Genomic DNA, 25,422 nt, shown 5'->3' with positions numbered 1-25,422 from the left:
AACCATCAACAAGGAGGAATGTGTTTTATTATTTATTACAATTATTATAAATGATTTAGCATCATCAAGCAAATCAGTTTCTATAATTGTATCTGAGGCTGCAGTGTTGGGAGAGGAGTATGCACACACACAAACCGATAATAATCTCTTCACAATCTCCTCATCCCATAGAATTCACTTCATACGCACATAGAAAGATGAATCCAGACTATTTTTTTGACAAACAAGAGCTGATATTACTTTAATCTTAATCTTAAGTACTTCTTCCACCAGTTCAGACAGTTTGCAGACATTGATATTAGAAGTTAATTGGCAACTATTTCAAATGTATCAATAATTCCGCCTTGATCTTTAATAAATAGATCAATAGGAGTATTGATGATAGCGCCCACCAAACCCAATTAAACTTACTGGGAAAATCAGTCACAAAGTGTACCTCTTAAACAAGTCAAAATATATTTCAAACAAATTGACTTCACACACCTGCAGGGGAATGAACTTCAGCACATCAATTTCAGATTCTATTCTGTGCAATATTAGCATCTCAAAGAAGGGTTTGTGCGATGCAACAATCAGACAGATAGACCTATTTTGAGACAAGGCAGATACACCATCTTTCCAAACATCACTAGACACCACAAGTGAGGAGCAAAGAGAAAACTATTTAAAATGAATCACTCAAAAACATTTCCCTTCATTTTGTTAAACAAGCAACATTGAAAAGGCATCTCCATGAGCTTTGTATTATATAAATGTTAATGCTTCCTTTATTCAAATAAAATAAAAGACATTTCTTAGCAATGTTGTCAAAGAGGTTGGATAAAGCTTTGATTTACCAAATACAGTTCAATACCTCATCATTCAAGGTTAGCAATGATGTTGGCTTTCAACAGGATATGAATGACAGGACCAACTCATTTGGAGGTCGCTACATAAAGTATATAAATACCCATACAATAACTAAAAATAAGCTCAGGCAAAAATAACGCGAGAACCAGCTGAACATAACTTGACAAAAGTAGATTACGATAGTGAATGCAAACGCAAAAAACATATATAATGAACGGCTGCCAACGGAACACAAACGTGCTCAGCTTATTCAAAATTCCTTATCATGTCATCTTGTGTGTTCACAGAGACCCAGAGGCATGCACGTGATATGTAAAACTGGTTTGGAGACGAATTTGGATACTTCGGAGTAACAACGGCACGCAAAAGAATTCCCATAGCCTGAAGCAGATGACACACATCAGTTCAGAAAAAAAACATTGAAATTCATGGCGTGATAAGGAAGCAGTTTGGAGTACAGAACAAGCAAAGAGAAAAAAAAAACACTTTGTAAAATATACACAACAAATATGCAACCCAGCATGAGAGATAGTGAGGTTCAGTATTTGTTTTTCAGAGAACACACTCTGAACAACGAAAGGCCATGGATCTCTCAGACTGTCATGCATGCCGAAGCGCTACTTTTTTTGCGCTACTTTTTTTTCTCTCCATCTCATCAATACATAAATAATTTTCCCACATCTAAAATGTACACACTAACATAGTTCTATGTCTTCATACAACAATCGCATGGTAAAATATTAAAGTTATATCAGCACAGACACAGTAACCTGAATGATTTGTGGCGTACCAGATATCCACCATTCTATTAAAATCTATTCATGACAAACAGACTAACTTATTAGTCAGATATCTGGTTTTGGCCATGGTAAGCAACAGCTTTTTTACAGCTGAAAAAAGCTTAGTGCAATAACTAAAAGGTTGCAATAGAGCATGCAATGGAACCTGCAGCTGTATCTGCATGGATACAAATATCTTCTTGCCATACACATCATATGACATCAGTGACATAATACTTGGTAATAAGAATTACTTAGAACTAATCAACCCCACAGGGTTTGTAACTAACTAATATTGTTTAAATGATACTTTTTTTTCCTCTCTTTTTTTCCCCCCATAGTAGAAAAATATTTCAACATAAAAGTAGTGATTTGTGTCAGTGAGAATCAAAATATTCACTCTGTCAACAATCGGAGTGGAAATACAGTTTTCACACTCGGTCAAGTAGCATATATGTTCCTGCTCTTCAACAAGGCCTCAGGAACTCTGAAATCCTAAATTTTCTAATGTCTTATATTTACTAAAACTTCCTCACCACAGAAACAGGACAGAACCATTTGAGAAACAGAGGTGTAGCAGTTAAAGTCGAGCTGAAAAGAAAAATGTGGTATTTTTTTACCCTTTTATACCACATTCTCAGTCATATTGCGCACTTATTTAATAAAACATGGCCTCCACAAAAAAAGCCATCTTTTTGTATTTTTATATGAAATTCCAATCATGAATTACTCCTGTAATGCACCTACAAGTAAGACGCGCGAACGCGGGAAGCGAACGCAGCTCAAAAATAACAATAAGAAGAATAGAAAGGAATGAGCAATTGTAGAGAAGTGGGTGGTTCAGTTAAATTAGATTTAGATAGAATTCCTAGATATTCCAATAGATGAACTCGTGTAGATGATTTTAGATGTGTTATTTTTGACTGTAGCTGCTATATTTCTGTCAGAGGAGTGTAGTGCACTCTGGTGGCTGCACACAGGCAGTGCACTGCACACGCACACGCACACACACACACACACACACACACACACACACACACACACACACACACACACACACACACACACACACACACACACACACACACACACACACACACACACACACACACACACACACACACACACACACACACACACACACACACACACACACACACACACACACACACACACACACACACACACGGTTTCATAGTAAGCTCCACTTGCGGAGGCGCGCCTTCGGCACGCCTCCTTCCGCTGCGTTCGCAACCAAGTACCAACCAATAATATCATGACATCCACCTGTCAATCAATCTTCCACACAGAGCTAATATTCACTATTATATGCTACAGACAACAGTGAGTGGTGCTGTATGCAGTTATGGCAGTTATCTGCCGCATCCAACAAACGGTAGCATTTTACAGCTAAACGATAAACAAAAATGGGTTTCTGAAAACATTTGAGGCCAGTTATAGGCAATGCGGTAACATAATAGGGTTGTCCGATATTGGCTTTTTTACCGATATACCGATATTGTCAAACTCTTAATTACCGATACCGATATCAACCGATACCGATATATGCGGGGATTATTGTGATTAGGGTAAGCTCAAATTTCATGTCACACACACCATACAGTAAGAACTACTGTAAATTATAAAAAAAAACAAAAAAAAACCCGATACCGATATTTTCCGATATCGATTTTTATGCTAATATCGGCCGATAATATCGGGAGGCCGATAATATCGAACATCCCTATAACATAATCTTAATTCATATATGATCAGCACTGCCTAGTTTCATAGTTTTTATTTTTCAAACCAGTTGAGCTAGAAAACCTAACCCTATCGCTGTGATTGGCAGACGTGTTGCAGCTCTCCGGCCTCTGCCCAACACCTCCCTATCCGGTTTCACTTCGCATTACGGAAGTTAGATACACGTGAAATGCCATTTCAGCTCGACTATAACAGATTGCGGGGCTGAATGAGTGAGTGAGTGAGTTAGTGAGTGAATGAGTGGTTCTTTCTAGGTGCTCTGAGGAAGGAAGGCTGTCCCTGTTAAAGGTCTCCAGGTTTCTGGTTGCAGCTAGCGCACACCCGTACAGGGTGGTCCCAGCCCCGCGAGGGAACCGCTCGACGTTCCGGGGAGCAGTCGTCGCACACGCCTTGCCCGCAGGCGCGACAGTGGTGCTTGGACAGCTTGGCAGTGAAGTCGCGCTGGCAGTTGTGGCAACACTGTATATCCTGGTCAGGCACCCAGTATGCAGGACGGGCAGCATCCTTCACCAGGCCTGAGGGAAGCAGGTAGGGAGTCAGTCGGACCAGACACACACATAATGATGTATGTGTTAACCTTGCTTACTGTAATTCGCTCTGGATAAAGAGTGCCTGCTAAATGCTTAAATTGTAAATTGTTCATAAGTCACAGATAATCACACCCAAACAGCAAAATTAGCAGACAGTGACTGGATTCCATTGTGCTGTACAAGCTCTTAAAAACACTTTAAGAGGAGGTAGTTGTAGCCTGCTCGTTTATATCAACGACTGTTAAGACTAATTCATACGAAGTATAAATCAACGCTTACACCATCCTGACCTGCACTCCGGTCTCACACTTGCACTCGCAAGAGATGTAACAATACACTATAGACAGGTGGATAACAAAATACCTGTGTGTAACACACAGACACTTAAACTTAACATACCTGGGAGGTTTACAGTTGCATTTTATATAACAACTGTACAAACAAAAAGATATTATACAGCTAATGTGTGAACATTGGATTGGACCACCTACTTCATGAATTGAGCAAATGCTTCGATGATCATTTTGGCTTCTAAAAACATCAACAAACTGGATCACTTAGCCATTCAGCAGTGTGAAATCAACCTTCTGTGCTTGAATGCAAATAGTTAACCAATGTTTGACTTTAGTCTTAGTCTTAGCCACTCCAGCTTGGAGTGAATATGACCTAGATGTACACTTCATATTTAAATAGTGATACGTTTAGTGGACAGTTTGTTCTAGAATAAGTTACAATGTATGACTGTATATAATTATCAAAGCCATTAGGGCTGTTGGCAAATCGACTGTTGTGGGGATTTAACTTGTAATCTTTTTTGGAACATCACTCCTAACCATTTGGCAACAATGTTGACATCCTTAAGCTTCTTCCTATAAAGACTCAATGTCTTTAGGTTTCAAACTAGAAATATGATTCCTCCCTTCGCTATTCAAAACATTGTATGGATTCTTCTCTTGCTCTAAACAAGTATAATCCTGCTTTGCCACCAGAGGGCAATGCGTCCATGCCAGTCTATTCTCTCGGTCATTGACTCCTAATAAATCCTTCTCTTCATGTCTTGTTGGGGCACTTACCAAATGGGATGTCAATAGCAGTGACCACAGCCCCCAACGTGTTGGTCACTGCTTCTCCAACCTTCCTCGCCAGCGTTCCACCCTCCTCTTCATCTAGCTCCGCCTCCAGCAGTTCTTCACAAAGACAACAACAAAAGAATATAGTGAAACATCAACCTTTTCAGGCAGCAACCCCCCAAAATAATCATATTTGAACCACCCTGACAAGCACTGACAAGAATTGTGGGAGTTGAGGCATTACATTTAGTTTGACTCGGTTCCACAGATAAATAGTGAAAATTGCCAATCTATAAGCTCACAACGCTTCGCGTTGCAAGGCGTTGTGAGCTTGTAGTTAAGCTATTTTCAGAATTTGTGCCCCTTTCTTAAATTATTTGACAATTTGGAAGGTTTTTGACCAGTTTTTATAGTAGTTTGTTGATTACTTTTGATGCAGTAATGGTATTTATTTTATTATTTATTTCCAGGTATTAACATTTTAAATTGTCACGTTACTGTCAACTGGGGACCCCCCCCCCCCCCCCAAAAAAAAGAAATCATGTGGGGGTCCCACAGGTTCAGAACCACTGAAATAGAACAGCACACAACAGATAGAAGCAGGGTGGGCTGCAGAAGGCAGTGTATTCATGTACCTGCTTGTGAAGCTCTCTGCTCAAAGCAGACGTCACAGATTCTGACGGGGGCCAGGCCCCACCCTCTCTCGGGGACAGGCATGGCTTTGGAAGAGCAACCGTCGCAAAAGCCCTCGCCGCACGCACGGCAATGATGCTTGGTGTCGTTGTCCTGGAAGACTGCGTGACACTGATGACACGCCTTATGTAAAGAAGAGAAATAACAACAACAACAACAAGAAGGAAAGTTGTTATTGACTGGGGTCTTAGAAGGGAGCAACCAGGAACACTCTGAGACTATCCAGGCTTTATCTCGTGACACATGCAAACACAGATTGTGTAATAGCTGCTGGATAGGCTCAGGGACTAACGGTAAACATCCCGTCCCTGGACAGGAGAGTGTCGACATGGCTGTTGGTGTTCCGGCGGGTTAGGGCTGCGTGTGTCACTCACCAATATGAGGGAGTTGGGTTTCCAGTAGGCCGGGGCGATCTGATCCGTCAGCCAGGAGGTGACGGCCCTGGCTGGCTTCACGCTGAGCTCTGACACAGACTGGGCCACCAGGTTGACTCCGTCCAAAAGACGCTGCGCTGCGTTACCGTTGTCCTTCAAGAAGCCATTCGACTGTGGAAAGAGGAGGACTGAATTTTAGGCACGATGACATGATTGAATGAATAATCAATTAAGAGAACAGGAAATTACAATGCAATTTCAAGTGGTCCGTTTGGGTTCAGATAACTTGTTGTTGAGAATTCACCATTGTTTTGTACTTTATTATCTTAGTTCACCATCATCTTAGGGCCTTTAATTTGAATAACCAACAAAAATAATCACCAAATTAGTGGCCAAATGAAAATAAGTCACACAAGAAGGCAAATGATATTTGGGTCAATTACTTGATAATTAGATTAGAAAGAATGACTCATTCTCACCCCAGGCCATATGTGCTGGATCTCAGTACGGACGACTGTGTCCACGGGGTCTTGGTTTCCGTACCAGAACTGGCGGCTTCGATAGATCACTCCACAGTTTGGACATTCAATCACATACCTGCATGCACAGAGGCAATGTTAATATTGTAAAAAAAAAAAAGAAAGAAAAAATAATACCTATTTATACGGCTATAGGACGTAACTGTAGGTTAGTGGGAGTATAAATGTTGACTTTAGGTCAGGGTGTTGAACACTAGTGCTAAAATTAGACTGAGTAAAGGTAACACAACACTGAACTTTGCCCTGATTTTCACAAGAGTTATGGGTCTTTCCCCTACTACAGTACTCACCCAGTACTGTACTGTACTGTACTCACCCAGACCAGGCATACTTGGCAAGGCCCAACCATGGAGAGTCCGAGGAGGCTGAGGTCTTGGGAACTACCATCACTTCCTTCCCTCCTTCATAGCAAGCCTAAAGTGGCAGGAGGAGACACAAGGCAAGGTGAGGATATCAGTCATGTAGTGAATGATTACTGAAGTGCTGGGGTCAGTGATGTAACAAAATGGAAATCTGATCATCTCCTATCCTTCCACAGGATAGCACAGCAGACGACATGGCATCCTTATCCTTTCTATTTCTTCAACTCACAAAAGGCCCACCGTGGAAATAAGTTCGAGTTTTTTTTGTGTTTTATCCTTTTGACAGATACGGTAAGTACAAATACATTTTCATGTATATGCACTTTTGTCAATAAAAACATCCATCCATCAATCAATCAATAATAGTCAGGACATACGTGGACGCTATTCAGATACAAATCCATTGAGCCAGAGTGGTTCCCAAACCTTTTTAGCTCAAGACCCAAAAGAGATTTGCCTGGGACCAAAACTAGTGAAAATAGCAGATCTACAAGCTCACAACGCACCGCGAGCTTGTGGATCTGCTATTTTAGCTACTTCTTTAACGTTTTTTATTATTCTTTTTATGTAAATTATTTGATCTTTCTATTTTATAACATTTTCCTGAAAATGTGTGACTTTTTTTGCTTAAACTTTAAATATTTTGGGGATATTTACTCGCGACCGATAAAAATTGGGCTGGGACCCAAACAAGGGGTCATGACCCACTGCTTGGGAAACAGGTTTGCTCTGGAGCAACTTTAGGAGCCGGATCGTCTGCTGTGGCTCACGCTCTGTTTAAAAAGGGGCTGAGCCACCACCATGTTTACCTTGCAAGTGTAAATGCGATTGTCATACTGTGCAGTGTAGCGACAGCGCTGCTTGGCGTCGTGGCACATTCCTTCCCCTAAGTGGTTCATGCTGTTCTTGCAGCCAGAACTGGAAGACAATAGTATGTGTTAACTCAAACTGAACCCTGCAGGGGATGACATGATAACGATGAAAGACTATGCTGAACGTCAAGAGTTTAGAAACATACTGACCCACAACTGAGACAGGCGCTTGAGCAGGTGAAATACTCATCAGGGAAGAAGCAACTGTTGGCTACAAGGTCGTCTGCGATTTCCCCGTTGAAGCGCTCACTAAGGGCCTGAAAAAATAGGAGTGAGAAAATAAAAGCAATAATTAGTAGATGTACGAGTCACACTAATGTCCTTCACTTCAACCACAATAGAAAATGAATTAATCATATACAAAAATTGCACCTGCTCTTCAGAAATAAACCTTGAAACTTAAGTGGTTCTTAACCTTTAAGCCCTATATACTTTGTTGTATGACAAACAAGCTCACAACGCATTGCAGCGTGATGCGTTGTGAGCTTTTGTAGATCTACAATTTTCACAATAAGAAAAAGAAATTGCGAGGGGAGGGACACCAGGATTAAACCATCCAAGACAGCCACAGTGCTGGCTTTGGAACGGGTTTATAGCCATATGGGTTTTTGAGCTCTATACATGCAGCCCTACCTGCAGGGCTTTGAATATGACAACAGGGGTTCGAGGGGAGCGGGTTGCGTTGTTGTCCAGAAGCTGCTCCAGGTTGTTCTGCAGGCCACGGAAGTCAGTGGGAGGGTTGAGGGTTTGTGTGCCCCGGTACTGGACAGAACTAAAGGCCTCTGGGAAACGGTCCAGCTTCTTAAAGCGTTCCAATAGTAGCCGGTCCACCGACTCAGATGGCTTCTCTGAAAGAGAGAGAAAGATGAACAGCTTGAATGGCAGCATAGAGAGACATATAGATTATTATTTTATAAACATCACGCTGCAACCTCCTTCATCATTTTATGCACATTATTAATGTAATGTGCCTTGTCTGTTGCTGTGAATCGTAACAGGTACTGTGATTTCAATCCTATTCCAAACCACAATTTTTTACAGCTACAATCTGTAACTTTCACGTCCACCACCGAGCCAACCTACATGCTTGCTTAGAGGAGAAATTTAATTTTGGCCTTCAGGCAGTACTACAAATGTCAAACAGGTCCTACTCGACCACAGTAAGACCACAGTCTAAATTGCTCAATAGAAGAGCAGGAGACAGCCTACAACCACCACAGTTGTGTTTGTCATATTGTATTATACTCTACCACACAGATTAGTCCAAATCATATTTCATTCACACAAAAGAAAGTTGTGGATTAAAGCTTTATTGTTAGCTATAAAGTAACCTCAGAATTTGCTATGTTTCCATATACAGTATATACGAATACCCATTATATGGAAATTGTCCATAGACTATCGTGTACATAAAAGACAAATGGTGCATTGCAGTTCCAAGAAATGAATTAAGCTACATATCAACAGTGTGCTCTTCAACAGCCAGACAGTATTTTCCCTTCCAATTGTCAAAAACATTTACTTGTTTCACAACAAGTTGGACTGGGGAATTGGTGATAGCTGTGTGTGCTTGTGAATTATTGGCTTGTTATTGACTTGCGAAGGCTTTTTACTGAACCTGTAATCATTTGTTGGGTTAACCCTCAATTTACCCCAAAGGCATGGCCTTTTATCCTGACAGCTGCTGACATAGACGTAAATTCTTAGCGATACAGCTCTATGTGCAAATAGGGTTTGTAGCTTCAGAACAATCAGAGAAAGTTGGTATTGTTTCCTTCACACACCTCAATTTACTCAAGTACATTTTTGAGGTATTTTTACTTTACTGGAGTACTTCCAATTTTCAATACATTTACTTCTACTCCACTACATTATTTACTTATTTGAACTTTAGTTCTAGTTGTAGATTTTAAATATTATTACAAAACCACTTCAGACCTCCACACACACACACACACACACACACACACACACACACACACACACACACACACACACACACACACACACACACACACACACACACACACACACACACACACACACACACACACACACACACACTTTTGACTATTTCTACAATAGGGTATTGATACTTTTAATTAAATACAAAATGTGAGTACTTCTTCCATCACTGGGAGTTAGTATTGTGTTCCTTCTTCACACACCTGAACCAAGCAGCTTGGTGTGGACAGTCTCATGGAAGATGACCACTGCAGGTCCCAGGGTGGACAGGGGCACATCGAGACCACAGCGAGCCGTGGTGGCTTTCAGTTCCTTGGTGAAGTGTTTCAGGTAGGCGTCCGACGCGTCGCCGAGGAACTTGAAGAGGTCATCGTGGAGACGGTCGGTGTGGGTGCGGTAGATGATGAGATCGGAGATGGCGAGTACCTTGAGCAAGAGTCGGGTCCTCTGGCAATGTTTGGAGCTGTTCCCCAGCAGACCCTCTGTGTCGATGACCACCACTTTGTGGGTTGGGTCAAAGGCTGCCCACACCCCAACTGTGCAGGACTCTTGTGTCGGGGATGTCTTGAACACCTCCCTGCCCATGAAGAACGTGTGGTTCAGGGTGTGGGACTTGCCCTCTCCCGTGTTGCCGAAGATGGACACGACCTTCAATAATCGGTCAGGTTCGCAATTCAGTTTCTTCATGAACGCCGCTTCATCCTTAATCTGTCAAAGAGTGAAAGTTCACAAGTTAAAAACTATAAGTGTTTAATTTATAATAAGATTACCAAACAATAACATTCCATTTCAAGAGAACATTTTTGAGTCGTGACAACAAGTGACATTTTTGCTTGGCTCACCTGCATTTCCTCTTTCTCGTTGACCAGGAGAAAACTGGACACGTTCTCAAACAGTTTGTCCTCCTGAGCTTTGGTCTCATTGGCTGCTCGAGCAGAAGAGGGCCCGACCGGGTTCGCCTCGGCAGGTTTCGGCGGCAGAGGATAAGAGGTGAGCTGGTGTTTCTTTTGTTTACCTCCACTGTGGGTACGTTTCTGACAGTCTTGGCACATGTTCACCTTACAGTTGTGGCAGCGGACCACGGATCGATTCCGTTTGCCGTTGTCCGCACCTCCATTGCCTCCTTTGCAGTTGTCACAGTAGGGGACATGGCCAGGCCCTACCGGAACCCTCTCGTGGTTCTTCAGACGCTCCTGGTTGTGGAGCTCAAACTCACAGCGAATGCACTGTAAGGTCTTGCACTCGTCACATTCAAACGCAGCCTCCTCAGAGCCACCACACACATAGCTTTCTTGACATATTAAACTCGTATTGACTCCTTTTTCTGAAGACGGGCCATGTCCACTCATCGTTTCTTACAGAAGAAGTTTGAACACAGTGCAATGCCAAGTGGAATAGCTTTTTGACTACAACGTCAATAATGTCCAATAGCAATTAATTTAACACACTAACCAACCACACGCAAATACTGTCAACTTCTGTGCTCTACAAAATAAATACTGTAATCAATAAGAAAACAGATTTGGCAAGAAATAACATAACCTTGGCATGGTTACAGCGCTCCCTTTGACCTATAAAAAAGGTACAGCAAGTGATAACAATTGATACAGCTAATTACAAATTATTTCAGCAGCTAAAACGTATATTTGCTGTACTATTATGCAAATAAATAAGTTGGCTAACCCAAAGCCAACCCAATCTTTCAGCAAAGGTAGATCATCACGTACTTTGTTTCGGTAAACACAAAAAACAAATACCATTAATGCCCTCTCAGCTGCCACAACAACGCTAGAAATTATAAAGTGATCGTGTAAAAATGTCTTTAAAAAAAACGATGCACAAATATGTGCAACCCAGTCAGTTACAACCCAGTCAGTTACAACCCAGTCAGTTGCAACCCAGTCAGTAACAACCCAGTCAGTTACAACCAAGTAACAACCCAGTCAGTAACAACCAAGTAACAACCCAGTCAGTTACAACCCAGTCAGTTACACCACTATCAAAACAATGAACTCTCTCTCCCTGAAGATGAATGTGCAAAATGATCCGCTAACAGCTACAGCTCGGCAATAACAAGCTTATTCTCCGTTAAATATCCAGCTTGATGGATCTTTTAGGCATCCGTGATGAATAGCTACTCACATGAAGTGTCGATGGAACAAAAATCTAAATGTAAATACATTAGCAGGCCGACAATTTAAGCACCAAAACAGTTACCCAGCTAACGAACATCAACAATAACAACAACAACAACGATAGCAACAAACGCTCGCGTATCCGCGGGTTCTTCTTCAATAAAAGGTGGTTAAACGAAGGTAAATTGGCACAGATTGCGTTTGAGGAGTCTTTAAAACGTGTTATTATTGCATCAACGTCTGTCCGAGGCTAGCCGTGTCATTGTTTTGTTCAGTAGCTCCCTCCCTCTCTCTCTCTCTCTGGCTAAACTACGTTATTTGTGTTGCCAGGTCAGATCAGCTGATCAGATTATTTTCAGTCACAGGGTCAGGGGAGGGCAGAAGGAAGTTGGGGGAGTCATGGGATTTGTAGTTCTTTAGCCTTAGGACTGTCTGCCACGGTGTTGTCATGATGGCTGACTGAGTTGATTGCTTATTTTTAACTCTATGGTTGATTGGGACTACTACTGTCACTCATAGTAGCAGTGGTGGAAGAAGTAGGCTACTCACATTTTTTACTTAAGTAAAAGTATCAATACTGCAATGTAAAAATACAAGTAAAAGTCCGGAATTCAAAATGTACTTGAATAAAAGTACAAAAGTATTGGTATCAAGATGTACTCAAAGTACCAAAAGTAGAAAGTATGCATTATGTAGAAATAGTCCCATATAGTAACAATAGTCCCATTTCACAAGTTTTCAAATGTCTAAAATGTATAAAAGTCTTTTGAAAACAGCAGATCTACAAGCTCACAATGCATGTGATGTGACACATTGTGAGCTATTTTCAAATTTTCAAAGTATATAGGCCTGAAGTGTTTTTTTTTATAATAATCTAGTAACTAAAGTTTTAAAATAATTATAGTGGAGTAAAAGTACAATATTTGCCTCCAGTAAAGTAACTTACTTGAGTAAATTTACTTAGTTACTTTACAACTGGCTCGCATTTACATTTACTTACATTATATACAGTACTTACACCATCCTGTTTGCTTTTCTTACACTTGACAAAACTCACAATCACAAACATAAAGGGACAAACGAAACATGAGATGACAGCAGTTATTCCATTTGGCACTGTGCTGTATTAGTTAAACTCATAAATCATAACACTGTTATGGGCTTAATCTTGTTTACTTACACTAAATTACTCTGTCATAAAAAAGCTCCAGACAAATTCCACCAGGCAAGTAGAGAATATTGGAACAACTCTAAGATCCCATATTATAAGAAATGAAGGCAACATTTTCTCCCAAAGTGTTGTGCTTAATGGCAGCAAATACTGCCCAAACACCTCTTTAATGCTGGGCAGTGATGGAAGAAGTACTCAAATCTTTTACTTAAGTAAAAGTATCAAAATCCTATTGTCTGTTACAAGCACAAGTTAGGTATTACAAATTTACTTCAGTAAAAGTAGGCCTACAAAAGCAATTGGCATGGAAATGTACTTAAGTTAAAATACTCATCATGCAGAAGGTCCCATTTCAATTTTCACAAGTTTTCAAAAGTGTAAAATGTATAAAAATCCTTTGAAAATAGCAGATCTAAAAGCTTGCAAAACGACGCGTTGTGCTGGGTCAGCTAAGTGCTGAACACTCCACATATAGTCATGAGCGCACATCCTCTCTGCCAGGGATTCCCAAACTTCTCAGCTCCAAATCTAAAATATTTAGGTGTGTCCCATGGACTCAAACGTACAAAACTACAATATGAACTAACCACTCAAGCCCTATATTTAATAGTGAAAATACAGATCTATACAAGCTCACAACACGTCACGGTGCAACACATCTGTTTTATGGAAAAAGCAGAAGACAAATGCAACAATTTGGTTTTGGAAAGATGAAGATCCACTGTTTCAGGTGATCCAGTGTTTGATTGGCACGCCACAAAGTCAATTACTGACAACATATCAATTTCGTTGTGTGTGTGTCAGTGTGTGTGTAGGCTATGCATGCATTCATAACACTCAACTAAACACTCTCGGACCTTGCCTTTAGTTTATAATCTCTAAATGGCATGGGCATAGCAGGCCAGCATGACAGATGAGTTGGCACTTGGCAGGCACTATAGTCTAGCCTGCTACTAAAACATAACTAATTCAGGGTGGTGTCGCACCGAGTTTGGTCTGTAGGGGGAGGCGTTGCACCAAAATCGTGTCTGAAAAGGCCTCTGTCAATTCCATTGACAAACGGTCCATTCAGACCATAGACTGTGATTCAGACCTTTCCTGTGGCTTCCTCTCCCACGTCAGTTACACCGTTGAGCGGCCATTGTTACTCTGTCAACAGCTGGACGGTTTTTCTGTGCTCAGATGTCAGCTGCAGGTGCAGCAGCAGAAGCACCACACTGCTGTTGTCGCATGAGCCAATAGTTCCATTTCAGGGTTTTTCAGGGTGACTAGGTTCATACATGTATAGAGTATAGAGCAGTGGTTCTCAAACCTTAACTCTGACGGTATACAAATGTAACCAAATGGACCCATGGTCCATTTGGTTACATTTCTATACCGTCAGAGTTACAGACTTGTAGGGGGGCCAAGTAGAACACCCTGAAGGAACCCTGAGAGTCCCTAGGGACCCCACTTTGAGAACCACTGCCAGAGGATGTATGCGATATTACAGGTCGTCGGTGTCCAATTACAGGACATGGAGGGCCAAGTGAATGCAATTTTTCCTTCGAACCAAACTCTACTGTTCAAGAAATGATTTCACTAATACGTTTCATGGCTAAAAAGTTAGCCAAAATCTGTAAAACCACCCAGTAGGCCTATAATGGTGTTGGGGTGTTGGGAGAAATGAAAACCTGCATACACTTTGTGAACGGTTGCTTTACAATGCCTATAATGGGCCAATTCAAATCATTGTTAAACTTTGATGGCATGAATAACAACTGAAGCACAAAGGTGATGTACTTTTCCACCTACCCCATGCAACTGTACAAGGCCGAGAAGATGTGATGGTGTTGTCAGACACTGGAAAAATGTTTTCAAAATATTTGTGGGGTGTGGGAGCTTGCAGCTTTAAACAAGGCGATATTCCTTATCTGTCTGAGCCTGCAGGAAATTCTGTGTGCATTGTGTAGTAAGGTCTCTGCTTCCTGTTGTTCCTCAATCTCTCATTCTCTTCTCTCATTCTCTCCCCCTTTCCCCCCCCCCCCCACCACCTGGAGTGTGAGTGATAGGGAGTTTATTCCCCATGGCAGGAAGACAACATCTGGTCTCCCTCCACATCAGCTCCCAATGCTACACTTCTGACAGCTGTGAGTCACAATGTTGTTCCTCAATCCAAGGTAAATGTCACACACAGGAAACAGCCTTTTAATATCTCTATTTCCAAAGTGCCCTTTTGTGGAAGAGGCACTTCTAACAATACTGGCCAATTAGTAAGCTGCGGCCTTAAATTGCGACTAAAAATAGAAACTGAAGTGAATGCAATTACAGTAGCATGCATTGCATGCTTAAATTGCGACTAAAAATAGAAACTGAAGTGCATGCAATTGCAGTAGCATGCTTAACCTTGTGCAGCAGAGGTCAGCAATGCATTGCTCTTTCAGTTGACAGTTCACACACAGTGGTTTAAATCAATGCAGTGCAGTGTCCAGCAAATACATCTAGCTTGCATATCTGTCATTATAATAAACATGTTTTGCTGAGTGCGTTCCCACGCTCCCAGAAGAGGACGAGCATTAGTATTTCACTTGTTTGCATGACTAGACGTGCAGAAACATATCCTGACACAGATTTGTAATCTGCTTAGTAAGGGACTCTCAATGTGTGCAGCTTAGCTTGCGGACACGTACGACATATACTAGTGCAGAAAAATACACTTAACCCTTGACCTTAGCCCTGGCTCTCCGACAGACCATAGAAGAAACGGTAGATACAGTGGATCGATGTACCGTGCTGATATTTTGTAAAGACACCAATACAATACAGGCACAACTACGATTGGATAGTACTAAGTCCTTCACCAGTCAATTCAATTCAATACAAATTGGGAAACATACAGTACGTTTACATTGCCAAAGCAAATGTCAAATAAAACAAACGTAAAATAAATGTATGTAGAAAAAAAAAATGTATCTTAAGCAAATAGCCCTTCTAGAATAAGGAAACGTATGAACAGACCAGTGTAACATTTAAACGTTTCAGTCTCTCTGAACCAATTCTTCGTCTACTGAAGAGTAAAAAACAGAACATCGATTCCCCGTCTCATGCCAAATCTGACAACAATAGAGAAATCTGTCAGATTAGGTGTTAACAGATTACTGACCCCCAAACAAACACCCCTATAAGCCAGAGATCCACATGGCATAGATAGGGTAGAAAACAAGTGGCTGACACAAGAGATAAAGTGATAAACCATCCATTTGCATAAGATTTCCTGCATAATGTGTCTGTAAGTGGAGATTCGACGCCACGCCTAGGCTTGAGTGGTGGGGATTAGGGCAGGATGGGTGCTTACATCACATCAGATCTAAGGGACCCCCATATAATGGAACTCTAGTCTAGAGAGGATCCCCTCTCTCCCTTCCTATAGGGAATTATCGTCTTATTCTGAAGGTGTCGGTTGGGGGTCAAACTGGGAGCCAGCAATATGCTCTAGCTACATTTGAAATAACATCCCCATTCCTCTGTAAGAACCCAAAGAACAGCGGTCCTGAACTGTTCATCTGTGTATATATAACCCAAACATATCTGGTATTTATTGGGTTTTATGTTGGGCGGATTTAACCGCAGTCACACGGTCTATCCTCCACTATTGTAATGTAGAGAGACAGGATACAGCCCTTTCCCAGGTCATCTCTCTCTCTACCACCTTATGGTCTCTGGACCAAGTGATTCATGGGAATTCAGACCTCGGTGGACCGCCCCCCCATCCCCTGATACTGACATTCCTGACAAGTTGCGTGCAACAAAAAAACGACATCTGTAATCACTTTTTTGTCGAGTACAATTCTTGCAAATGTTCTGAATCGATTTGGCGGTCAGTATTATGTGATTGATTGATTTACTTTATTTAGTAAGACATGAGAACAACAACAAGTACATGGAAGTACAAATTCACAATACAAGGTCTACTAAACTGGAAGACTCATTAAGCACTGAGCTTGTTTAAGATGAGATCCCCATGCACACACATCATGATGACATATAAGAGACAGACAGATATACACACTACTATACAGAACGTCATACAATCAGCTTACTGGTATGAAAAGTGAAAAATATGTACAAGAGAAGAAAAAAAATGGGGAGGGGGGGGTTGGGGGGGTAGGTTAAGACTTAGACAGGGGCCATTTTCGAATTGCAGCCTCCTGAAGGTGTATCTTTAGGGCAGTTTTGAAAGTGAGTAGGGTTTTACACTCCTTTACTCCTTTTGGTAGGGCATTCCACATTTTTGATGAATAGCATGAGAACGAGTTCATTCCCTTTGTTGAGCCAAATCTGGGTTGAACATGAGTCGTGGAGCTGCCTCTGGTGTTATGATCGTGGACTTCGTTAACGTTTTGGAAGTATTTTGACAAATACAGGGGGATCCCAATGTTGTGGTGTATTTTGAAGACCAGGCCCATAGCAAGTTGCTGTACTCTGTCCTCAACCCTAAGCCATCCAATCCTAGCAAAATGAGCAGTCAATGTCAATGCTTATGGTGGTATTAGAGTATTCCTATGTTAAGTACATGTCCCAGTTTCCAAGTGAAGCCCAAGTGTTGTTTTTTGGTGGCCTTGTCTTCTCACGCAGTATACACAAGTACATCCCCATCAATTCAGTCACCCCCGCTCCATTAAAGCCTGGCGGGGGTCCAGAAACAGTGGGACTAATCCCACTTTACCCTCCAGAGTGCATCATAGGGGGGGATCTGCGTCCCCCATCCCTTATGGGATGTATACAGCTGCCTGTTGAATAACCACGGGTGGTATACATACATTGATGAATGGATGTGTTGTACCACTTTAAGCCCTATTTTCAAAAATGTTTTGGGAAAAAAAGTAATTTCCCCTCAAAAATGGTGAGCTTTTAGATCTACTATTCGTGAATTAAATAATGTTTTGAAAAGAGTATAATGGGGGTAATAGTGGGTAACTTCTTTTTAAATGCACACCTCTTGAATACAACAGTGTGACTGTGCAGCTAATTGCCCTCTTCCATAGTTTATGTATAGGAAGCAGCCTATTGAATCGCTTGTTTACAGTAATACCGTATGCTTCCTGTTGAGGAATCAGTCAAGAACAGGTAATCAAGACATCTATTGTGAAGCACAAATGAGATCTCGATAATTACCCCAAACAACATAATCAGTATGTTTGGACTCTGGACTGCACCATGGTCAGCCCAACATCAGCGATTTGTGTGAGTTACTATGAAGATCGGGGTGGAAGATTATAGGGCACTGGTTCTCAACGTGTGGTCCGGGGACCCTAGGGGGTCCCCAGCTAAAGGACTGATAGTTAGGACCCAAATGGACCCATAAGGGGCTGTAACTAAGAAAGTGTACAAATGGTTGGTACTTTCCGTGTAGATAGGGGTCCCAATAAATAAATCATATCAAATGTGGGCCTGTGGTCTAATGCATATCAAACTGGGGGTCCACAAGTTGCAAGCAGCGGTGCTGGATGCAGGCTCATCCAAAGGCTAGCTCAAGTCGTTAGAGCGAGAAAATTAGACGTTACTACTTAAACTATAGTGAAAACAGCAGATCTACAAGCTCACAACGCGTCGCTTCACGCCACCAGAGCTTGTAAATCTGCCATTGTCACTACTTCTTAAGCCTTTTTTTTATTTTGTTAATGGAAATGATTTGATGTTTTCATATTATTTATTAAATACTTTTGAAAAATGTTGGAATTGTTTTTTATTGATGAAAAGTTGTGTCTATATATTATTTTTTTTATGTAGGAAACAACAAAAAGGAGATATTAACTCGCGACCCATAAAAATTGGTCCACGACCCAAGGATTGGTCCCAACCCACTGTTTGGGAATTGCAAGGTTCTCGGTTGGATAGGGCACTACCAACTGAGCATGTGAGTAGTACGACTTGGGTTACTGTACTTGATACCCAGAAACATCCTGAACATCCAGAAATAAAACATCCAGGCTAGAAGGCAACATCTCACTGACACTATCAATGGGCCTTAAGTAATGATTAAAATAACTTTAGGATAAGATTATTCGATTTCGATGGGGAAGATGATGTTCGGTACAAATGCAAGGATTTCTCCATATGTCAGCATTTGTTTGGGAGTGAGGTTGTGTAACAAACAATGGAAATGTGTGAAAGAAAACGTTTGACTTTCCCTGAGAAGTGTTCAAAGTCACGTCAATTCCAGCTCATACAATGACAAATCCACATGGGACAGCATTTTCTTCTACAACCATAATGCTTCAGCATGTGATTGTTAGATGAACTGATGCATTACAAGGAACTGATAACAATATCAACAGGGCTCTCACACTCTGGCCTTTGAAGCATCATCTTGTTTTCTCCTCATTTAGTTACAAATTTGGCTCTAGATCAATCCACACGGCAGCACATGGCCTTTCAAAACATGATTAGAATCAATATAAACAGGAAAGATCTGCAGCAATTGGCCGATTTCTCTCGTAATTAGGATGATATTTTCCAAGCTCTCCATATGAACGGATTCCAAATAAACACAAAGCCTTATCCCCTGCTATAATGATATTGATATTTATTTTGCAGAGATTACTCACCATATCAATAGAGCCAGACCGCTATATCTGACCTTTTTTTTTTTTACGACATCGGTATCTACAATTATGCAGTCGATGTGTCCCCACTTTTAACCACTTTCAACTTGGCATCCCAATATTGGGCATTATAGGACAAAAGTTGCATTAATATATTAAATGCATTTATGCATACAAATTCATTTCATAGCTACATGACACTGTGGAATAAAAAGTTATTTGTGTTCATTCATTGCGTATAAGTTAAATGTTCTGAAATAGAAATCGGTCGATTAGCATTCTCCAAAATCGGGATCTGCATCGGACCCAAAAATATGGCATCGGTCGGGCTTTTATGTGTTTATAAACACTCCATGCAGTATCTGCTTGTTTCATGCAGTTGAAAAGCAGCTGGTGGATTCCGGGGTGACCCTGTATAGAGTCGGCTCTTATCTGCATTTTATTGAATGAGTTTAGCTAAATCTTAACACATGCATCAAGATGTTCCAAAGGCAGGGAAAGGGCATGCGATTAGAGCAGTACATGCTTAATCTTATCACATGAACATCAAAAGGCAGTCTGCAGAGAACTGAAAGATCAGATTTCTAAGATTGAGTCATTTGAGATTTTGGCATCTCACAACCAATGTAATCCACCATGACTGTTTGAACTGTAAAAGGCAAAGCTGCTCACTTTGGACGCCCTTATCACTAAGCACATGCTGATGATGCCCCATAAAAGGCTACTATTCAATTCAAAGGAGCGTTATTGGCATGAGAAAACAATATGTTTACATTGCCAAAGCAAGTGTCAAAATAATAAAAACAATTTAAGAAAATGGGGAAAGTATAATACAGTTGGAGGGGGTACAGTGTTGTGTATATACAGGGTGAAACAGATAGCAGCAATCTTTTGCAGTCACTTTTGGGACAATTAGCAGCATTTTTCTCAAACTATTTAAATAGTATACAAAAAAGCCTCAGATTTAAAATGTGTTTAGAGGTAGCAGCTCTGTTTATATGTGCAGTAGGTCTAGAGGTCTACTCGGTACAGATAGTGTTTATATGTGCAGTAGGTCTAGAGGTCTACTCGGTACAGATAGTGTTTATATGTGCAGTAGGTCTAGAGGTCTACTCGGTACAGATAGTGTTTATATGTGCAGTAGGTCTAGAGGTCTACTCGGTACAGATAGTGTTTATGTGCAGTAGGTCTAGAGGTCTACTCGGTACAGATAGTGTTTATATGTGCAGTAGGTCTAGAGGTCTACTCGGTACAGATAGTGTTTATGTGTGCAGTAGGTCTAGAGGTCTACTCGGTACAGATAGTGTTTATATGTGCAGTAGGTCTAGAGGTCTACTCGGTACAGATAGTGTTTATATGTGCAGTAGGTCTAGAGGTCTACTCGGTACAGATAGTGTTTATATGTGCAGTAGGTCTAGAGGTCTACTCAGTACAGATAGTGTTTATATGTGCAGTAGGTCTAGAGGTCTACTCAGTACAGATAGTGTTTATATGTGCAGTAGGTCTAGAGGTCTACTCGGTACAGATAGTGTTTATATGTGCAGCAGGTCTAGAGGTCTACTCGGTACAGATAGTGTTTATATGTGCAGTAGGTCTAGAGGTCTACTCGGTACAGTGTTTATATGTGCAGTAGGTCTAGAGGTCTACTCGGTACAGAAAGTACAGGAAACTCAATGGTTAGTCCTTAGGGTGGTTGTATTCCATTGGCTTACCCTCTTATATCGCAACAGTTCACAAATCTTGCTGCTGTGTTCGCACATTGTTGTATTTCTCCCAGTAGGAGTTTTTTTGTCGTTGGTCATGTTTTCAAACTAACTTTGGGTGTAGTATGTAATCTGTGGGAAGTATGTGTCTCTGATGTCTCGGTATAGTGGGCAACACGATGTGAAACTGAAAGTTTCACGAGAAAAAAAGCATGCCTATATCTACCTTCTCGCTTCACTGATATATTATATACTTTTATTTGGTGAAGAGAGGATCCAGCTCATATCGCAGGTATGAATGAAACAGAATACATTTCCTCTTCCTTGCTTTAAGAAGGGCTCTGTATATTGTCTACAACGGGGGGCGGGGGGGGGGGTGGGGGGGGGTACACTGTGAAGCGGCATTGAGATCCAGTTGGTCTGTGGGAAACACAGCTCTCTTTCCTGTTCTTTGAGAGAAAAACGCTCTGCAGAAAAATGGCAGGAAACCTCCAGGGCCTTTTGATACTGGCTAAGTAAAGTGAGTCAGACTATTGGAGTACATACTGTAAGTGTTTACAGTCCACATAATGTCAGGGCCATCTTTATCACCCTGGCAATCTCTTGCGAAAGTGTAACAAGCAGCTATTACAAGATAATTTATCACAATGTCAAAACAAGTCAAGCACACTTGCCTTTATTTATTGCATTTCACTTTTGCAATGTAAGAAAATGCTGCTATAGAATATACACAATATACATACTGTGGAATAAACAGCATAATTCATACAGTCCTATTACACTTACAGTATGCATTACATCAGAGCACAGGGTCAGATGCACCGCAGCATCACTGGAGCAGTTTTGGGGTTCAGTGACTTTCTCAAGGGCACTTCAGCACAGCTGATAGACACCATAGATGTAATACCAGCCACTACGCCCTCCACTCACTGGCTTAACAGCTGGAATACACCCTCCTGTAAGTTCTGTCAGTGTCCAGCTACTGCCAAATGTATGTAAAATGCATGAACTAAATGACAACCAGAACAAAAAAGATGTATCAAACAAAAGCACTGAACATTACAGTTTAATCCTTTAAACAAACATTTCAAACAAAACATTTCGACCAGTCTAACTCACCAATTCAGCAATTCGTTTTCAGTCACAGAATTAACACCAGCAATCAGCAAAAGGAGGTGAAAATGTACAATTGTGTCTCTGTACAGACCTGCAGCAGCTTCTGTGTGTGCTCCACACCATTCACCTCACTACTGCAGGGCAGGCTGACACTATACTGCTTCTACTGTGACTGACTGGTCAGTGATTACTGATTGCTGACTAGTTAGTGACTGCTGAGTGCTGTGACTAGTCAGACTGCTGATTGCTGTGACTGGAACCCCCACCCACAGGAATGCACAGACACAGCAGTGACAGCAATACATACAGTCAGTGTATGCTGACACAGCCAACAGGGGGAGCTGCAGTCCAGTCGCTCCACGTCAGTAGTTTCTCTGCCCTGTATCACTTTTCCTTTCCTCTAAACCAGCCCTGGTGTAATCTGAGTTAGCCCTGGTGTGGTTTCTGAGGAGAAATGTTGTCCCATCCCTTTTTGTTCAGGCCTCTGTTGACAACAAACACTGTGCGACGCTGATGAAAGAGCAAGATAACGTCACTCACCGACTGCATGGGCCATATGGTCTGGAGTTCTGGACCGTTTAGTTGTGTTGCCATGCAGGCCCGGTGGGACTGGCTGCTATGCCAACACAGAGCATTGTGTTTACCAGTACACACACACACACACACACACACACACACACACACACACACACACACACACACACACACACACACACACACACACACACACACACTCTCTCTTTCTCTCTGTATATCCCTCTCTCTCCAGAGAGTTTGATTACTACACATTGATTTAATGCCCTCAGCATCCTCCTTGCCCCGCTCCTCTCTCCAAAAGTGTGGCATTTAAGTTGACACTCACAGATGATGTCACTCAAAGTATTTCACCCCCCCCCCCCCCCCCCCCCCCCCGCCCCCCGGCCTGTACCCCCTCTGCCAGGCCTGGGAGGCCTGTGGTGGCCCGAGTGTAAATGAGATTAGAAATCAAATGAAATTAAGCGCATCAAAAGTGCCGTTCCTCAAGGGTTGGGCCGGGCTAATGAAGCAAGGATCCAGCTCCCTGGATTGGCCTCTAATTGCGTCAGGCCTGGTTCAGTCACCCCTCATGGTCCAGACAGATTGGATTAAAACATCTTGTGGTTGTCGTGAGTCATGTTCTGTTTGGATGAGGGGAGCAAACAGCCACATCAACCACAGACATTGATGGATGGATTAAAGAATGCCATTTATCATTGCACAATGATGGATGAGTCTGTAATGTTTTTCTCTACTATGATGTTTCGACAAACAAGCACTTACATCAGACTATAATTAAGAGTTCTTCTACAGTGTTGCAAGATATGGCGTCACAACCCTGGTGACATATATTGCAAGAATCAAGCCAAGAATCAGTCAAAGAATTTAGCAAAGAATCAAGCTAAATTCACTATTTTTGGTCTTTTTACCCGGAAAAAAAATGCATTTTGGTACTAAACAATCCACATGGCACGATCGTGTTTAATTTGAAGAATTTAGCTGATTGTCAGAGGGTTGATAAATTCCCTGTGGGTTACTGCAAAGCATTAGCTATTGTTTGTCTTCAATTAGTGCGCAGTCCTCCCATTAGTTTGTGGTGGTCTTTATGACCACACAGCAGCTCTCCTGTCAAGCAGGAGGAACCCACAGGGAGGTCAGTTGATCCCTGGTGGATGGAGCTGACCTTGGGGCAAGGGCCAGTGTGAGGGGAGGCTTGGACTCTAAAGTGGTTGGACTCCATTAGTAGCCCAATCACTTTCTCCTTAACGCACTTCCAGGGCAACCTTCAGCCCTCCACTGACCATCCCAAAGTCAAGGGTCAGGGTTCAGGCTGAGTCCACATTAGCATGCAGGTGTGGAGGTCCGGGGAGGGAGGGATCAGTCAGCTATTCAGATCAGTGATTGGCTGAGCACGGGGTCCAGAGGACATGACCTCACTCCACTCCTCAGCATTGTGTATGTTCAATGTGCATTCTGTTCACCGGATAATGACTATGGTATTAATCCATCGATACCAAATGAGGAGAGCTCATAATGAGGTCTTTGGGAGGTTTGGTATTTTGCGTTTTGTTCACATGGTCCATAACATTTGCTACGGTTATATTCAGGCAATGATTTTTTCTTTTTCTTTTGCTTTAATGTCAATAAAGAGTCCGACTAGAGTTTAGTTTGTGGTTTATGTTCATTCAAGATTCACAATGTAACTTTTTTTTTTAAAGATATTTCTTTTGGCGTTTTCTGCCTTTTTGTTTTAAAATTATTGATAGATTATTGATAGATACAGTAGATTGACAGGAAACGGGGAGAGAGAGATGGGGAGTGACTCGCAGCAAAGGTCGTCAGGATCGGCATTCGAACCCACGACACACATTAGCAGCCTAGGTGGTCCAGACGGCTACGCCAGCCGTCCGGACCACAATGTAACTATTGTAGAAAGCTTAGCTTATGTCTGTGCTCTACCTTGATGACCCCAGGGCCCAATATCTATCCACTTCATCCCTCTCCAAGGAGCCCTAACAGAGCTTAGTGAGGGGCCATTATTGATTAGCCAGTCTTTATTATCAGCTCCTCTAAAGCCATCTAAGAGCTGCCAAATTGACAGCTTACTAAATTATCATACGCTCTCATAGTGTTCATCAGTTGTCATATCATATATTTAATTGTTTCACACATTATGTCAGTCTTCATAAACACTATAGAGATCTTCCCAACTGTACGTTTTCCGGTAAATCTATTTTTACGTTCTGGAGTGACAACAGCGGTGGTAGATCAGCAGATGTTCAGAGCAGCTGGAGAATCCTCTATGTGGCGTGAATTGGCTGAAATTGATTTTGGAGCATGTGAACAGTGTATAAAGGCTTCATTATGACAACTTAATGTTGCTACTGAGCGTACAATTTA

The 25,422-nt window shown here is 41.7% G+C and overlaps 1 protein-coding gene across 1 annotated transcript; it reads right to left on the bottom strand.

Annotated features, from left to right (window-relative positions):
- Window positions 1-68: 68 nt before the first annotated feature.
- LOC311036583 (zinc finger FYVE domain-containing protein 1-like) lies at window positions 69-12,236 on the bottom strand. Its single transcript, XM_084045356.1, has 11 exons — window positions 10,640-12,236; window positions 10,001-10,505; window positions 8,466-8,680; window positions 7,983-8,089; window positions 7,770-7,878; window positions 6,915-7,012; window positions 6,539-6,656; window positions 6,060-6,230; window positions 5,628-5,808; window positions 4,996-5,109; window positions 69-3,907 (listed from the first exon to the last, which is right to left on the bottom strand). Exons 1-11 carry the CDS (start codon window positions 11,144-11,146, stop codon window positions 3,675-3,677), a joined length of 2,358 nt encoding a protein of 785 aa, XP_083901482.1. The 5' UTR covers window positions 11,147-12,236; the 3' UTR covers window positions 69-3,674.
- Between the last annotated feature and the right edge of the window lie 13,186 nt (window positions 12,237-25,422).

The sequence above is a fragment of the Gymnoscopelus microlampas genome, assembly GCF_963454915.1.
Source record: "Gymnoscopelus microlampas genome assembly, chromosome: 20".
In the NCBI taxonomy this organism is placed as follows: Eukaryota; Metazoa; Chordata; class Actinopteri; order Myctophiformes; family Myctophidae; genus Gymnoscopelus; species Gymnoscopelus microlampas.
The sequence above is the reverse complement of the archived record's forward strand: the minus strand, read 5'-3'. Positions and strand labels throughout refer to the sequence as shown.

What these genes read in the sequence shown, in the direction of transcription:
- LOC311036583 (XM_084045356.1), bottom strand. Translation starts at nt 11,146, where the DNA reads ATGAGTGGACATGGCCCGTCTTCAGAAAAAGGAGTCAATACGAGTTTA. An exon ending in CACCAAGCTGCTTGGTTCAG is followed by an intron (nt 8,681 to 10,000) that starts GTGTGTGAAGAA and finishes TCTCTCTTTCAG; the next exon opens with AGAAGCCATCTGAGTCGGTG. An exon ending in TGCTATTGACATCCCATTTG is followed by an intron (nt 3,908 to 4,995) that starts GTAAGTGCCCCA and finishes TGCTTCCCTCAG; the next exon opens with GCCTGGTGAAGGATGCTGCC.